The sequence below is a fragment of the Callorhinus ursinus genome, unplaced genomic scaffold (genome assembly GCF_003265705.2).
Source record: "Callorhinus ursinus isolate GAN/ISIS: 27379988/994484 unplaced genomic scaffold, GSC_fseal_2.0 scaffold32, whole genome shotgun sequence".
Lineage (NCBI taxonomy): Eukaryota > Metazoa > Chordata > Mammalia > Carnivora > Otariidae > Callorhinus > Callorhinus ursinus.
In genome coordinates this window covers 14,837,644-14,855,691 of record NW_027397094.1, presented here as the reverse complement: position 1 = coordinate 14,855,691, position 18,048 = coordinate 14,837,644, and the positions used below count along the sequence as shown (strand labels likewise).

At 46.4% G+C, this 18,048-nt stretch overlaps 1 protein-coding gene across 1 annotated transcript in view; it reads right to left on the bottom strand.

Moving 5' to 3' along the window:
- The window catches only part of PCNX2 (pecanex 2), a 313,479-nt gene that overhangs the window by 30,229 nt on the left and 265,202 nt on the right, over positions 1–18,048 (bottom strand). Inside the window, exon 26 of the mRNA XM_073879043.1 lies at positions 5,592–5,845. Within this exon, the coding sequence (XP_073735144.1) occupies positions 5,592–5,845 (254 nt within the window). The remainder of the gene's footprint in view (positions 1–5,591; positions 5,846–18,048) is intronic.

Sequence of the window (18,048 nt, the reverse complement as noted above, 5' to 3'; positions counted from 1 at the left end):
CACCCTCGGGCCTTCTCGTTCTGAGTCACAGCTTTATTGAAAGCCATCCTGTAGTTGGCGAATGAATTCCTCCTCCAGAAAGGCTAGCTCCCAGCCCGGAGAGGTCAAAATACAGCAGAGAAGGTGAAAATCCAGCTCCGATACAGGCACATCAGCAGCAGATGGGAGAGTATACCTCCCCTGCAACCTTCACTACACTTTATTACCACGGGCAAATGGACGTGGTGCTCAGCGCCACTGAGGCTGGGCCCCTCCCCTCCCGCCCTGGAAGCCTGGCTTGCATCTCACCTGGGAATCACAAGAAACAAGGAGCGGTAGTATTTGGTGCGAGGAGGCAGTGATGCACGCTCTCATGACCCCAAACCCTTAATCGACGTCGTTCTCTGATCACAGACACACGTTCCTCCCGAGGAAGAAGACAGAACAGGAATGCACGTGGCCTGGGCCTGGCCAGGGCTTAGGGGGCTGGCACCTGTGACTTGAGTGGGCAAAGACACTTTTCCAGGCAGCCTCCTGCCCTCTCTCTGGCTCTTCCCTCCCTTCGGCTGGGACATGAAATCTGGAGCGCCGAGGTCGGAGGTTGCTGAGGAGTGTCTGATCTCAGGGTGTCTGAGGAGTTTGAGCAGGTGGTCCCCGGATTGGGGCCAAACAAGGGGAAAGGCCTGACTCAGCCATTCTCCACTGTTTGGACCACCAGCCGCCTGGACTTTGGGTAAGGCTAATCTGGGGCTCATGGCGTGTGGCCTTCCTTCTTTGGGGCATATTCCCTATTAGGCTTCATAGCCCACCTGACCCCAAAGTGGGGGAGCAGGGGAGACCCCAAATGACATCCACGGTTCGTGCACTATCGCATTTCTGCAGCACTGGGCCCAGGACAACCTTGCTGGCCTGGAGAAGTCCCTTCAGGGTAAGGAGGGAGAGGCCATAGGAAGCTGAGTGGAGGGTAGGAAGGACAGGTAGGAAGGAGCAAAGCCCACTTCTCTTCATTATTTTGAGGTTTAAAATGGGCGAGTGCACATGAAGAACTCAGCAGGAGGCCGGGCATCTCTGCCTTACCTACCCGGGGGGCTTGAGGCTCAGGGACAGAGCAGTAGCTGCTCGGGTGAGGTCTGGAGCAGGGGTGAGGCCACAGATGACATTAGGGGCCAGGAGAGACAGCTGAGTCTAATGTTCAGAAATGTCATTCTGACTCTGGAGGGTTTTCCATTGTCTACTTGCTGGCAGGATAATTTAAAGCTTCTAGGAGGTAGGCAGGGTAAGCAGTTGACCCAGAGTTACAAGCAGAAGGGGATCCGTGACCGTGGCCAAAGGCACGGCGTCTCTGCTGACAACTACAAAGGCCACAAAGAAATTCAAAGAAATTGGGTCTGTGTGAACATCTGGCTCTAGCAAACATCTGGTCTAGTTTTTCCCAATATGTCCTAATCCCATGAACCAGATAGGAACAACAAACAAAACTCGAAGGACGTTTACCTTTTCATTCATTTCAAGGGGGGGGGAATGAAAATAACCCCCTCGACCGATGAAGTCAGAATAGTTAACAAGGACTTTGAATCCCAGAGGCTATAACTTCCTCCCCTAGGTCTGGCAAAATCTTGCAGTGTCGACTTCTCAGCACACCCCCAGCTGGGCTCCCCGCCCCCCGCCCCCGAGTGCGCAAGGGGAATCTGTTCCTCTTGCCCAGAGAACACAGAACACACCCAATCCTTGCAAACCATGCCCCGTTTCCACTTGATTTAGGCAGAAATTCTTTCAGGGAGACAGAGTCAATGAGCAGTGTGCAATCCTTCAGAATCTGTCAGGATGAAATGGGTACAACACTAAGTAAAACTGAGAAATAAGGCTGGGGAAAAAGAATCGATGACATAGAACCTGATCCATGTTGAAAGCAAGACCTCTTCTGAATTAATTCACCATATCTGGCTCCTCCAGCAGGGATTCTCCTGGTTTCTCATTTTAATTGTAGATCAGCATATTCTATCAGACAGCGCATTCCAGGAGAGGGGCCCTGGCACGCAGTCCCCCACATGCCCAGGTTTGACGCTCCCCATTCTGCAAGGCAAGCGATAAGCCCCTCTCCTTTCTGAAAGGCTTGGACAGGAACAATGGCAGTGGGAAAACCCGGCCCTTGCTGAAAGCTGATTTCTTGACTGCTAAGCCGGTTTTGAACACTAATAAATGGAGGGAAGGAGGAGGCGGCACCAGGGAAAACCTCCAGTCATCAGGAAGGAAATGATTTCAAATATATTCATAGAGGGTGGCGGAACTGACCCAGTTTATTAGGAGATTAAAAAAAATCCTTTTGTGTAATGGAATTATTCCAAGCTTTTCTTCCTTTTTGATTTGCCGGCCCAATAAAAATAATATTAATGATAAAAAGAATGAAACCAAGTTCTTGAAACTTGAAGCAATCCAGCACTACAAAGGTGATTTTGTTCACCACGTAACCAAAGCCAAAGAAGAAAACGCTCGTTAGTTTTTTACCCTAAAAGACTGCTTCTCCTGTTCTAACAACCACTCGGCACACCTGACATTTTCTTTAACTAACTCCGCGGGGGAATGAGCACAAGTTCTGAGCTACCCCTCACCAAAGGGTGGGCAAGCACTGAGTGCTGTATTTAGAGAAAGCCTCGTATGAACAGCCCCGTCGGTGTTGATGTGAATTAACCAGGAGGCGCCGTGAGACCCCATCAGCCCCCACATCTCAGGCCTTCCTGAGCACTGATTTGGAATTTAAGAGAAATCTGTTTCTATTGAGCACAAATACGTCTGTAGTCCTTCCCAAGCCTCATTGTATATTAAATCACTTAGGAAACTAATTCAAAAATACAGGTGCTAGGGCCCCTCCCCAGGCCCGTGGAATCGGAATTTCTGGGTAGGACGTGCAAATCCATAATTAGCTGGCTTATTCAGGGAGTGTGATGCCACGGGGCTGCCCCCAGCTCGTGAGAAGCCCCCCACCAGGTAGCGAACCATTGCACTGTGCACCTCTCCTACCCCACCTGAAACCCTCATGTTGGCATAGCCCCCTTTCTTGGAAAACAGAGTTAAAGGCATTGTTCTCCCACAAACTAAATATTACCTGCCAGGTTCCGGGGGCCAGCGGGGGGAGCTCCTTCAGCCTCTGCCATTTGCACATTATCCTGGACTTGTTTATCAGATTGCAAATTGCCATTTTAGAAAACATACAGGGAATTGGGAGGCATGTTTCTTGGAGTTAGGAGAGGAGGAAAGTGAATATTGATTCACTTACTAGTTCAAGGGAGGGAAGGGTTAAAAAGCAGGTCCCAGGTGGTGCCCCCGAGGCCTCTAGAAAAGCCCCAGAAAAGGTATCTCATCCTTTCTCCCATCTCTCTCACCCATAGTGACTTGCTGTGGCTCCATCATGTGAGCTGGGTCCGCCCACCTGTCTGGCTCATGGAAAGGCTGTTGATGGGGAGCTCCCGGTTCACAGAGATGTGGCTCAGTGTTGCATTCGCAACACGAATGCCTACAGCCGGTCGCGCAGACTCTTGCCAACATCTGAATCTCATCCACCCAGATTGGTATGGCCTGGACCCAGGATCCACGTTACCTTCGTCCATTCCATCCAAAAAATGCACCGGACACTGCCCTATGCAAGTCATCACACTGAACTCTGGGGACCCAGAGAGGAGTCAGGTGTGTACGGCTCCTGTGCTTAGGGAGTTGCTGGAAAGTGAAGTAGAACAGATTTCAGAGCAAGGTGGGGTGAATATCGGCACGGGCCCTAGGGTAGCTTGTGTGCACGTGGAATGAGGAGAGAGGAGCTGGAGGAGGATGCCTGGCAGGGTTGGGGGTGGGGAGCACAGGGGAATGTTTGTGCAAAGAGGGGGGGATGGGGGCAGGGTGGAAACTCTACCGGAAGCAACAGTGAGGGCTCCAGACGGTTTGTACCTGGGTTCCAGGCTGCCCAGAATGCACGTTCCCTACCCCCTCCCAGCTGGCACGGACAGGACGGGCCTCTGGCCCCCGGGATATAACAGGGACATACTGTGGCAGTGTCCAGGAGCCCTTCTAGGAGACCACAGGTGCACGCCCTTGCTCTTCATTTCCTCTGTCCTCTCCTCCAACCATTTAAGCTCCCACCTTGGAACACGAAGGTTCCAAAATGGTGGACCTGGCGGCTGGAAGGAACCTGGGTGCCTAGGACTTCCTGCAACGGAGCTATCACCCCATTCTTCATTTATGTGTGAGAGAAACATACTTCTCACAGGAGTGTACCACCGTTCTTTCTGGACCCACTGCCAAATCTACTACCAGTTGATACACTGAGCTTCCTAGGATTGACTCTGTAGGAAAAACTTCTTGCAGCCTAGTTTACAAGGTGGAGGGAGCAAACTGTGAAGTTAGGAGGCAGGAGCTCACCACTCCCTGATTTGCTTTCCAAATCTTCCCCAGTGTATGTAAGGCTGGGCAAAACACCTACAGTTTTGTGTGAGGTATGGATGGAAATTTCTCCATCCCTTCAGGATGCATGAAGGTGGTGAGTCCAGCCACTAAATCTGTTTTAAATAGTCAGCACAGGAAAGCATTTCATGAACATTTCTCGTTGCAGCTGCATTGGGATGTGATAATTAAGAGTTATTTAACCTTCTGACTTTTCACAATCTGTCTTCTATTTCCTGTAAACTTTAGCAGTATTGGTGCACACGTGGGGCTCTCCTAAGTAGCTATTCTGAATTTCTAAACGTCTTCCTTTTCAGTTGGTGGGAATTCCTGAAGCTTCAGGCACCCGTGTTATCTTTCTGTTTTGTATTTCCTCATTTCTGCTGGACCACCTCTCTCAGCCTCAGCTGGCAGGAAGTCTGAGATCTCAGACGGATGAGTGTCCTCCTTGTAAATGGCATTAAAATGTGGGCCCCTCTGAGGGCCAGGCTCCAGGGCTCCCGCCATGCAAAGAGCTCCCTCAAAACAGGAACCATCACAAAGACTTCCTCAGCTTTGGCTGCTCCCACTTGTTCCTCCGCCTTTAGCAAGTGCCGTCGCCCCATTGGCCCTTTGCACCCTCGCCCAAAGCTCACATTAGTTCTCTGGGAGACTTAACTCCAAACAGGGACATTTTCTGAGTTTCATACAGGTTGGGCAGACATGGATACTGAGGAACGGGAAAAATACGTGAGCAAGAAAGGCTGTCATAACTAATCCTAACTGGACCATTTTACTATATGTTTGAGTTTTCATTTTAAGCGGAAATGGCAGAGCATCTCAACTACTACTTGTAACATGTAAACATGGAGCCTTGGTGATGTTTTCAGGATGTTGCCATTTATCATCACCAGCCTCCCCCTAGCTCGGCTGGGTTAGAAGTGAAGAAACAGATCTAGGTAAGAAAAGGAACTGCCTATTAGTGCCCAGACTTGGACAGAGACTCAGGCCGTGAACTCCAGGCGAAACCAAAGCCCTGGAGGATTTTTCACAAAACCAATGGTTCCCAAACTTAGCGGGGGCTCAGATTCAGAAGATAAAGAGAAGCTTCAGCATCTAGCTTTTTGCAAAGCTTTTCAGGAGCTCCTCGAGTCAGCCCAGAACTATTACTCAGACAAGTGTCTGGGGCCCCAGGGCAGCGATACCTTGATGTAGTACCGGATGAGGATCCTTCGGAGGTCAAACACCTGCAGCATGGTGGCTGCATTGTTGTCTATGATGCTGTAGCCCTCCAGGATGTACTGTGTCCGGGTGATCTCCCAGGTGAGCCAGCGGAGGTGAAATGCAGCATTGCAGGACAAGAGGTGCGGCAGATGGCCCGGTTTGCAGCAACAACAGCCTCTGTCCTCCTCGTCACCTTCCATGATGGCCTCGACCTCCCTCTGCTGACAGTAGGTTCCTGGCAGAGGACAAACACGACGGAAGTTATACAATGAGTCATTGGGGCACCTCGGCTCAGAATGGACTTTTCCCTTTGCCTCTTCCGTTAGAGGGGAAGATGCTGAAGAACGTCTGGGAATCAGGAGAAGTGTTTAATTCTTTAATTCCCACATGAGTCACAATGCTCATCATTAATTCTTCTCTTCATTCGTATTCATTCTGACTGCCACCTCCTCCCCATTTTGTGTGTGTGTTAGAGGAGACAGACTTTCATGATGCTCATGGACACCAATGGTTGAAATGTGGAATGGTTATATCCCTGAGTTCCCTTTTCCAGAAACCTGCAGGTCGCAGCTAAGCACATGGGAGGCTAAATAAAAGTGGCAGGTGGAGATGTCTGAGAGTAAGTAGGTGCATGCTTAAGTGTTTTCAGGAAGGAAGCCTCCCTGCTTCTTTCCCTGGAAGAGCTCCATTGCCAAACGATCAGGGCATACCACCCATGCTACCCTGCCTCGCATGCCACCTCACCTCACGTGACTGAAGGCAGGATGTGGGGGGCCCTGAGTACATTTCCAAAGGAGTTCATTCCAAAAACAGGAGAAGATTATGGGTATTAACCATTTCTGAAATGAGACAGCCTATCTTCCTCAACCTCTTTGTCAATGATTTGAAGGGAAACATACAGAGTATGCCAACGACATGAGTTACTGGTACCACCTGCAGTGCAGAGTTGTGACCTAAAATTATCTCCACAGATGGGATGGTGGACTGAAAGTGATATCCTGAAAGTTAATAGGAATACATGGAATAGCCTGCATCTAGTTTCAAAAAAAACCAGCCACATGATTTATGAATATCTAGTAGCACATTTAACAAATACTTTAGTAGTTTCATTGATCGTATGTATGAGCCAGAAGTAGGAAAAGGAAAAGATCCTACTTGGAATAGGTTGAGGAGCCTTTGGATGTTTTTAGCTTAGGAGAAATGTAGTCTGATTTATGTTGCAGGAGGTTGTGCTGGCTGCTATTCAGAGAATGGACTGTAGAGGAATGAGGGGTGGGAGCCAGGGCAGGCATCGGTTACATAGGCTGATAGTTAACACAGATGAGACAGCGGTGATCTGGACAAAGGCCATTGGGGGAGGTACGGAGAAGTGATTAGATTCTGGATCTCTCGGTAGTCTGATAGGATTTGCAAACCAATTTGGATATGAGATGTTGAAAAGATGCACAAAGAATGGAGCAAGGTGAAAAGTGAAATTATCCTTCACAGAGAAGGGCAAGATCGTGGGGGGAGCAGCCTCTGGGTGGGCAGATGGAAAGATCAGGAATTTTCTTTTGCCTATGTGAAGTTTTAGCTGTTCACTATTAATCAAAATGGAGATGTCAAGCAGATGGTAGGATGAAGAAATTTGGAGTTCAGGACAAAGGCAGAGATTTATAACATTTGAGAGAATTATCCAGAGAGAGGGGCTATTTAAAATAATCTGGGGAGAGGAGGACAGGTCTGAGAGCTGAGCTCTGACTGTTCCATTCAGAGGTTGGGGATGTGAGGTGCTACCAACAAAATGATTGAATAGAAGTGGCTTGTGAGGTCAGAAGAAAACCAGAAAATAGCAAAAGCCAGTTAAAAAAGAAAATAAAGAATTTCAAGGAAGAGGGAACATTAGCTATGTTAAATGATGCTTATAGGTCAAATTACATGAGGAATTAACTATTAGATTTGACAATACAGAGGTGAAAGATAACCTTTGCAAGAGATTTCGGTGTCATGATGGGTGGGGGAAGGGATGCCCTCTTGGAGCAAGTTCAAGACTGTGGGAGAGAAAAAAGCAAGGAGAGTTAGTGTAGGCAACGCTTCTGAGGAGTTTAAAAATCTTTATGACTTCATTATATTTTTTACACATATGTTATAATGCTTGATATTGTCCCACAGATCACTGGGTCTCTGTTTTTTTTCTTTAAACTTTTAATCATTTGCATCAGTTTGAATAGTTTCTATTGTCTTGTCTTCAAGTCCACTGATCTTTTCTTCTCTCCTCTAAATGTTTCACCTCAGGCGTTGTATTTTATTCATTTTTAGAATTTCTCTTTTTCTCCTATTGATAGTCTCCATCAGGTCATTTATTATGATAATTTTTCCTCGGACTTCCTAAACATATTAATAACTGTTTGAAACTTCTTTTCTGTTACCTCCAACATCTTTGGCTGTGTTTCTGTTTATCGTTTTCTTTTCCTGGTTATGGGATCACTTTTTTTCGGCTTCTTTTCATACCTAGGAACTTTTATTATATGCTGTATATCGTTGATGCTATAGTGTTGACAGTCTGGTCTTTTTTTAGAGAGAGTTATGTTCTCTTAAGGGGTTCGTTTATTTGCACATCAGCTTGTCAGTTTGATCCTTTTGAAACTTGTTTTTAATCTTTGAGAGTGTCTAGAGTAGACCTCTAGGGTGAAGGTATCTCTATTCCTAAAGTCTTTCTGGGGTCTCGGTTGAATTCCTGGGATGTTCGACTACAAGGTAGTCTCCACTGGATGATTCTCGGCACTGTTAAGCCTCCGTATCCTCCACTTAGCTCACACCTCCCCCGTTACTATTCTCTGCCAGGACTCGCCTCTAACATTCAGCAGGTTAATCTTCATCCAATCACTAAAGAGGATCCCAGTACAGATTTTTGCCGTACCTTCTCTGTGAAATTCACTCCTATCTGCTACTACGACCCACAAAGTCCAGCTATATTAGCGATCCAGAACTCTGATTCTCTCTCCGTAGCTCAGCAAAACAACTGTATTCTGTTTGGATGCTGCCTCCCGCTACTACAGATAGGAAACGGCCTCCAGGAAGAGAACAAGGGTAATTATTATGGAGCTTACTTTGTGTGTCTCCTTTCTCTCAATAATCAGAGACTTGCACTGTCTGTTCAATACCTGAAAGTGGTTGATGAATATATTTTTCCCAGTTTTAAAATTGTTTATGGCAGGAAGGATAGTCCAGTACTGGTTACTCAGTCATGGCTGAAAGGGTGACTCTCTGAATCCTTCTACATGTCTTTTGAGACTTAATTCAAACATGAAAACTGTCCCTACATTCATTTCCATACCATTCACTTTTTCCAAGATCCCATATCATTATTCAGAGTGCCTGGTACATAGTGGGTGCTAACAAAGTGGTTGGTGGGATGCCTGAATGAATGACTGAATGAATAAATAAAAGAAAGGTGTTAATCCAGATCACTGTATGCACAGGCAACAGATACCTATTGAGAAAATGCACAGCAGATTACATTATGCATGTGGCAGATAAAGTCAGTGTTGGTACTAAGCTTCTCTTATAGTACAAATGAATGGGTCAGAGATGGAAAACTACAATCTTCAAATAGTAAGGTACACACAGAACTGTTAAGATAACAGGCAATGTAATAGGAGTTGACCAGGAAGGGGTTGTTTAACATAAAAGTATAACGGTGAAGGGCTGATCCCAGATCTTGTGATTCCATTTGCCTTTCCCCAAAACTTCACTGCTTTGGGTCTTAGGTGAAAGCAGTCTTTTTAAAAACATTTCAAGGGTCTCTTAGCTCATTCTGCAATATAAAACCACAGAGATACATATAAGTACCTACATGAACTATAAGCAGTGAGTAATTCAGACCGCATGCTCTGGGGCTTCCAGACTGAGCAATGACCCCAGTGTCCTAACCGATCTGCCCACTGGGACCCTAGGACGGCAGGCACTAGACTCCGGGCATGGGAGATGTTCCATCCCACCAAATGGCACACTAACCACACTGGTGTTCTTCCAGTAAATAATATGATTCAGCAAGAAACTCTCTTTCAATGAAGAAGTGAGGCAGGTCTTAGGCTACATAAGGAAGAAGCAGAGAGGAGGATTTTCACCTCAAATAGATGAACAAATCTGGTTAAATGACATGTCTCAAAAATCCACATTTCTTTCCAATTTCTCTCTCCATACTTCTCCATCCAGGCATTTATCATGTGGGGCTGAATGTCAGGGTTGTTTTTTTTTTCCCTCTTACATTAAACAAACTGGAAGGTGTGTGTGTGTGCACATGCGCACCATACAGTGGAGAGTTTAGATTTCCACCACGTGAATGAGATAAGTAAAACCACACACCATGAGGAACGACATTGACAAAAGGACAGGTGAGGACGCAGTGCGCCATGAAGGACCGCCACTCGACAGAAACATCATAACTGCTGCAGGCTTTTAATAAACACTCAGTTAAGGTAGGTCTCAGCACCTTCTCTTAGGAACAAAAGCTGCAGGGTCAGGATCACATTGTAAAAGAAGATGAAAATAAAAAACTCAGTCATTTCTGGACATGCACTAATTTGTTGCTCAAATGCAAGTTGAGACCACAGTCTTCTCGGGGAGGCTCACAGGGTTTAGAGCACATTCCCTCCAAAGGGAACACCGGAGGCCAAGTGTCCCCACACTGTGATTTCTCACACCATCGGTGTCAATGAATGACGAGCGGGCTAGCTGTTTCTGTCTGGTGTTTCCATCGAAACCGACTCTTGGCATTTTTTGTGTTGTGGTGTTCTCATGGTTTAAGTCAGCGGGACATAGGAAGGCATTCAGTAAATAATTTTTGAATTATGTTGAGAGCGTCTTAGGGTCTTAGTTCTGATAGATGAGAATGCCTAATTAAAGCAGTAGGAATTAGTGTTTGGAACTGAAAATGTACCTAGTAGATCCCAGATGTCTTGCCACAGAGGACACGCATCCATTTCCTGAGTGTGGCCACCATGTGGGGCAGCCATTCCTGGCATACCTGGCAGCCCTCCTGACCTCTGACCCTTTCTTCCTCTCTTCGCCGGTTCCCCAAACAGCAAGTACTGCTCCCCTTTAAGTGCAGTTTGGTGTATCTACCAGCGACAGGCCAGGCCTGGCTTATTTATTCACACTTATTTCCCAAAAGGAATGAAGTCAATTTAAAAAGGCATGCACAGTACAACGACAAATGATAAAATTTAGGTAAAAATGGGGATAAGAAAAAATATGATGAAGCCAGAATAATGTCAAGAGACCATAACCGTATTCTGTGATACCCTATCTTTTTACTAAAGGTGGACCACAGATTGCACTGGGGATTTCTAGAAGCCAATGTACAAAGAAAAGTTGAACAGTTTCTTGTGTCCTTAAGACAACAACAGAATAATTCCTTGCAAGGGTCATAGCTATTTCTGGCAAAGACACCGGAAAGATAATATTCCCAAGACCCTAATAAAAAGAATATTGTGCAATACGGTGAACACCATCCTTAACAGCATTGCCCAGAAAGTACAAACACAAGCCTCAGTGAACTGTTCTAATATAGCCAAAGTGCAATAAAGAAAAAGCATCTCTATAGGTGGCCAAAACAATGTAGCTTTAAGTATGTGGTTCTCGTGTCTCCCAAGGGCAGATTTTAGAGACTCCTGAGGACAGGAGAACTTCATCCCTTTGAGGAGGTCCTTGCTATGGATGGTTTCCTCTCCACCCAGTTCTGACAATTATCGGGTACTGAGCAGCAATAAATCTTAATGTGTTCTCCCTGACAAGCCCAGGAATGGAGATATTCTGTGTGGCTGGTGAATGCAGGCACCATCCTGCTCTCATGGACAGCCAGGCCAGAGGTAGAGCTGACGTTTCTTGGGAAAGACAGGAAGCCAAAGAGAACGGTTGCCTGAACAGAAGGTCCGCTAACCAAAACTCAACCCAAAGTGTCCCCTGTTCCATTCCAAACAGCCCCGTGGGGCAGATGCCATCCAGGCTGGGAAGCCTGGGCCAGAGGAGAGAGGACTCAGGGTGGGCCCGCTGGAGTGGAAACATGACTCCCACCGAGGCACTTGAACATGATTTCGTAGGTAACAGGCAGGTAGTAGGGATTTTGGAGTCTCAAGGAAACACGAGTAAAGTTGCAGTTAAGAAATATTCTCCTGCAGCTTTGGCGGAGCAAAGGAGAGGCCGGTGAGGGGAAGTCAGCTACCCACAGTCCCACTGCAGGTGCAAAATGATGAGGACGGAAACTAGGGCTGTTTACCAAGAGGTCAGAGCACATGAAGGAGATGCTGAGCCATTATGTGATGGGGACTTCAAAGGGACACATTAAAAATGGTCCCCTGTAGCGGGAAGGCTTCACTGAAAGAAAATGTCAGCTCGCTTTACAACCTTCTAGCGAGAGCACACACGATAAAGCTGAAATGCACGACATATTGTAAAGATCGGGCCTCTCGACCCTCCAGTTTTCCTCCTTTTCTGACATGCGTACTTGGAGAAACCCTGCTCAGGTGTCCCAAAGAGTCTAACTGGGTTCCACGGAAAACCCCACGTATCATCATTGCTATGTTTAGTGTTCTCCAGGAATAACGTGTTAAAATGACTTCATCGGACATTTATCTGAGCTCAGTTTCCATCTGGTCACTGCCTTCATGGGCCCAGCGTGCCAGACACTGGGCCGAACAATGAGGTCATGAAGAGGGGGCAGACAGGAGAGAATCAGTCCCTGGCCATGGAGTGGACTGCAATTAGGCAAAGAGCTGATTTAGCCCGTGTTTTTCAAGCTGCAGGTGGGACTTAGAGACACACACTTTGGGATATGTGTGGATTTCATAAATTGCATTCCCTTTTGAGGTCACAGTTAAGGTCGTTCCTGAATTGCCCAGGGCCACAAAAGGAGGAGGCCACCAGATATGGTCAAAGCTAAGCTCAGAGCAGTTCACTTCCACGAAAGTTTGGACCTCACACATGTGTGTTACACGTTGGAAACGCGGTGGATGTGTGAGATAGAGCTCGGCCCCAGCCGGCTCTCGTTGGAGAAATACCCCACTCAATGAGCTTCTCATATGGTGCCAGACATATAACGATGGACATGCTAACGGGGGAAATCTAAACCAGCATCGTCTCTTGCCAGCTCATTATATCAAGGGGCTATTATGTGACCAGATGAAATAATATCCGAGAAGACTTTTTAAGGTTTTTGAATTATGGCCATTTTCAGCAAAGTCACAGTGTGATTCGCCCCCCGCCCCACAAACCTCTTCTATAGTTTTAAAGTCACAGAGCTGCCTTTCTCTGCCCCTCCTCACCGCGCACTACTTCTCTGGGACAGAATCCTGGAACAGGAGCTGAAAGGTAGACGCAGGCCCTCTATCCCCAGCTACTCGCCCCAGGAGGAGGCTTCTACATCTCCTAGACTTCAGATTTAATTTCTGGGAAGAAATAATTATTCTAACAAGAATATGTTTATATGTAAAGCTGTCCTATTACACATCCCGTTTCTTGCTGGCTAAACATCCATTTGACAATCACCCCCTTGGAATTAACCCAAACTTAAAGATGGAGAAAAAGATTGCCAAGAATATGGGATGCGACCAAAGTCACGGAGCAGAAGTCAAGGAGTAGGGTTGGTCTATTGTGACACTGAATGAGCTTAGTTCTTTATTATTTTACTGGATAATTTCTCCCCTGGTCCCAAGTTCCAGGCCTTTGGCAGCATTGGACTTGTGCACCTCTCAAGTATCACGAGGAGAATCTAGGAGAAGTGTATTGGCCCAGTGCACGGTGGGGGACAAAATATGTTAGAATAATTTATACACGTTTGATTTTGTGGGCACAGCAGAGATTTCTATTGTAACCATTTTATATTCCAAGGAGACTCCAGTTGCTTTAAGACATACCCATATGAATAAAAATTCTCTTTATTGCCCTGTTTGGCAAGCTGGATTTCAAATGTGGTGGAATACCTTTCAGTGAAACAGCATTGTTTTTTCTCGGAGAATTTTTATTTCAAAACCTCATCTAGGGCGCCCGGGTGGCTCAGTCGGTTAAGCGACTGCCTTCGGCTCAGGTCATGATCCTGGAGTCCCGGGATCGAGTCCCCGCATCGGGCTCCCTGCTCAGCGAGGAGCCTGCTTCTCCCTCTGACCCTCCCCCCTCTCATGTACTCTCTCTCTCTCTCATTCTCACTCTCTCAAAATAAATAAATAAATCTTTAAAAAAAAACAACACAAAAACAAAACCTCATCTATTTATGTATTATTAATCAGCTTGAAAAGTGATGTCTCAGATAGCATCTCATTTCTCACATACATTAACCTGCCTATGCAGGTGTAATTTCTCCTTTTATAAATGAGGACACTGAGTCTCAAAAGCAACTCCTCCAGTAGAAGGGTCTGGTCTTTTGAATTTAAAATCAGTATTTTCCCCTCATCATACACTGTCTAATAAGGCTTCACAAATCATAAGCAAAAGTTCTCTGAATTTACTTTTTTCTACCAGCCCCTAGGAGAACATGAAATGAACCAAGTCACTTCGTGTACATGGTAACTTACATTGGGCAGGTTTGAAGCATAGATATAAGAAACATGGAAACATATAATAACTACCTCTGTGCATACTATGGTTTTTCTCCCCCTCCTGCCCCACTCACAGATGAGAAAACCAACGCACTCAACTTTACACAGAAGAGTCAGATACTTTCTCATTCATATTTAATTCCAAGTTGTCTTATTTTACTTTTCTCCAACAAACTTATTTTTGAGTGTTGTTAAAATATGCAGACCCCTTTCCTTCCCAGACTGGCTATCTAGACAAGTATGGTTTTGTCTCTCTCACTAACGTGTCACACAATTTGAAATGAAGAAGAATATGGTGTTTAGCAATTCTGAATGAAGAACCTATTATTTTATGGGTAAAGTTTGGACCCAAGGGATTTAACCAATTACTCAAGCCATGTAGACACAGGAACTCAGGACTCGCTAATGACTTGAATGTTGTCATAGAGGAGAAAGAATTCTAGATAGTTTCAAGATTAGTGGGACAGCTATGGCTTTCTGTGGATTCGCCAGTTAGGAGAAAGGTTTGGTTGGGTTGGATTAACTTTAGATAAGATTAGTGACACAGATATTTTTTAAAAATGTCCCTACAGGCCGGTGATTATGGGGTGTTAGCCAAACTATGAGATGGCTGAGAACGTTTCACACAAACAGGCACATAAATCCCATTTTTTGATGTTTTCCAGATCCGCTGGTAATGTGTGGCTCATCCTGATAACTGTGCCTTAGCTCCCCACGTTCATTCTGCAAGAGCCTTCCAGGTTTCACAGTTGCTAGGGCAGTTGATCATTCAAGAAACTGAGCTGCTAATGGTGGTGATGCCATCTTAAGATTTACACTTTCAAGTAAAACTTCTAAGTTTCAACAGCCAGAGAGATTTTTTTTTAAAGATTTTATTTATTTATTTGAGAGAGAGAATGAGATAGAGAGAGCATGAGCGGGGGGAGGGTCAGAGGGAGAAGCAGGCTCCCCGCTGAGCAGGGAGCCCGATGCGGGACCCGATCCCGGGACTCCAGGATCATGACCTGAGCCGAAGGCAGTCGCTTAACCGACTGAGCCACCCAGGCGCCCAACCAGAGAGACTTTAAAAAAATGGTTACTTATTCTTTTCTTTCTCTTTCCTCCCTCCCTGCCTCCCTCTCCCCTTCCCTCCTTCCTCCATCCTTCCCTTCCGCCCACTCCAAGGCACAGTGTGGTGTACTGTAAAGGTCATGGACCTCGGGGACATCTACATCCATGTGCTTACCCCTCCTCCACCGCCGTGGACTGTGAAACCTGGAGCAACTTACTGAACCTTATTCCCCCAATTTTTTAATGTCTCAAGTAGGGATAATAACACCTGCTCACTTTATAGAGTTATTATAAGGAATATCCTAGAATATTATGAGGACTATAATTAAAGTGCTTAATATGGTACCTGGCAAAGAACTGATGCTCAGGAAACCTTAGATGGCTTCTAATTTCTCCCTCAACCAATATTTATTGGGCATCCTGCATGAGCCAGTCAACGCACTGAAGGAGGGACGTGAATAAGACAAGAAGTCTCAGCCTTTGAGAGCCTTACAGTCTAACAGCACTGGGTTGAATCAATATTTCACAGCCTGCATGAATAAAGAACTGCATCTATAAACTTTGCAAGAACACTGAAAATAGGGGCGCCTGGGGTGGCTTAGTCGTTAAGCGTCTGCCTTCGGCTCAGGTCATGATCCCAGGGTCTTGGCATCGAGCTCCTCGTCCCCCCTCCTTGCTCGGCAGGAAGCCTGCTTCTCCCTCTCCCGCTCCCCCTGCTTGTGTTCCCTCTCTCGCTGTGTCTCTTTCTGTCAAATAAATAAATAAAATCTTTAAAAAAAAGAATACTGAAAATAATAAGATTTGGTTTTTAAATTACAACTTATGATTTTATTATCAAGAAACATTCATTGACCCAGACACCATATGTGGCCACGTGTCCAATATCACGGTCACATCCTGATCTCCGTGATGTAGATATGCAAGGACTTAAAAACAAATGTAATTTTCATCATGACTTTGGTCTAAATGAGAGGACAAAGCAATCTCTATTGGTGTGGTTTCTTGTTTGAACTACCCTATGAGCAAACACTGGAAGTATTTGATCCCATGGGAATGCATATATGAAACCTAAATTATATACAAATGCAGTATCATTCATCCTAAAGAAATACTGAGAAAAGAATAAATTGACGGAAAACTATATAGTTAGACAACTAATAAAAAAGGTAAATGTCCACATAACATTATGTATTTTTTTTAAAAGATTTTATGTATTTGTTTGACAGAGAGAGACACGGCGAGAGAGGGCACACAAGCGGGGGCGGGGGGTGGGGAGAGGGAGAAGCAGGCTTCCCGCGGAGCAGGGAGCCCGATGCGGGGCTCGATCCCAGGACCCTGGGATCATGACCTGAGCCGAAGGCAGACGCTTAACGACTGAGCCACCCAGGCACCCCAACATCATGCATTTCTGATATGGGTTTCCAAAACCCCACTCTATCAAATGACACTAATATTTCCTTAGACCTCCCCTTAGAAGATTTCTGGAAAACTAACCTTGCTGTGATAAAAATGTAGCAGTCCTGTATTAATGAGGCTAATGAAATCTGCACACATAACTAAATTCCATCTCCGTGGCCCCAAAACTTCCCTGCATGTGATCCGGCCTGAGAGGATAGGATCCGCTTCATCACGCTTGAGAGAACGTTGCCTTACGGCAGTTCATGTCGTCTGCCCTGGGGAGCCCAGGACCCCCGATAGCCTAATTGCCATAGCATTGGACAAATCACGTCTTCTGACCTGGTCTTAACTACCACTCGACTTCCACCCAGGCCCCAAACTCCGGGGATCCTTTCACTGTGCCCTCAGGAACTCGGGATCTATTCCTCAACTTCTCCGCCTGTTCTCCTCTTCTCTTGGGTGCCTGTTGGAAAGCTGGCTCTCCCTGTCCCCTCTGCAGCTCTCCCGAGTGGGGCTCATCCCTTGCTTCTCAGGGATGCTGTCAGACCATTCTCGGTCCACCCCGCACCATTCTCCCTTGTTGCCTCCTTCCAGGGCCCTCTAGGTCACTCCAAGTCCATGGAGATTCTGGCCTGGGGTCAGTGGTACTCTCCAGCGTACCTCTGGCCATCCCTCTTGAGATTTTAGGATCCACACAGAGGCTCCTTCCAGCATCCTGGCCCCTGCCTCCCATTCCTCTAATGAACCCATCTTCCACTCAACCTCAGCCACTTATTTCCATGGCCATGACCCTAGGCTGTGATTACCAAAGGCTGTCTCCCCCTGTGAGTGTTAGTTTCAAACCTCTTGCTCTCCCGCAACCACCTCCGGTCCTTCCAGCTCGTTTCCTCTAACGCTACAACTTCCACAACGCTGACAACTTTCCTGGCTCCAGAAAGCCCTTCACCGGGTCCTAGTTCCCACCTCTCTCATACCCTCACTCCTCCTCTCTCTCAGCTGCCATTCCGTGGCCAGCCATTGCCATCATCATCAAACCCTTGCACACGCTGTCAGTTCCCTTGTCCTTGGTTTACCTTATGGCACTCAGTTGACTTGGTCTCAATCCCGATTAAGGCCAGCTCTGCCCATGAACCTGCAGGTGCCTTGGGGAAAAACACGAGCAACCTTAACACATCTTCCTTTAACATCACAATCCCTGACCCCACGGGGGCTCTTCGTACTGGCCAACTGTACTCCCCCTACTCCACCCATTCCTCCAGCTCACGCCCGTTTTTACCTGCATCTGGGCCATATGTTTCCCTCCTCTCGATGAGCTACTGTGGATTCCATCCTCCCAGCCCTTGGGATTCTATCACTTGCCATCATAGCAAGCCCTCCTCGTCCCTTTGCCTGAAATCCCTCTACTCTGCTTCACTGC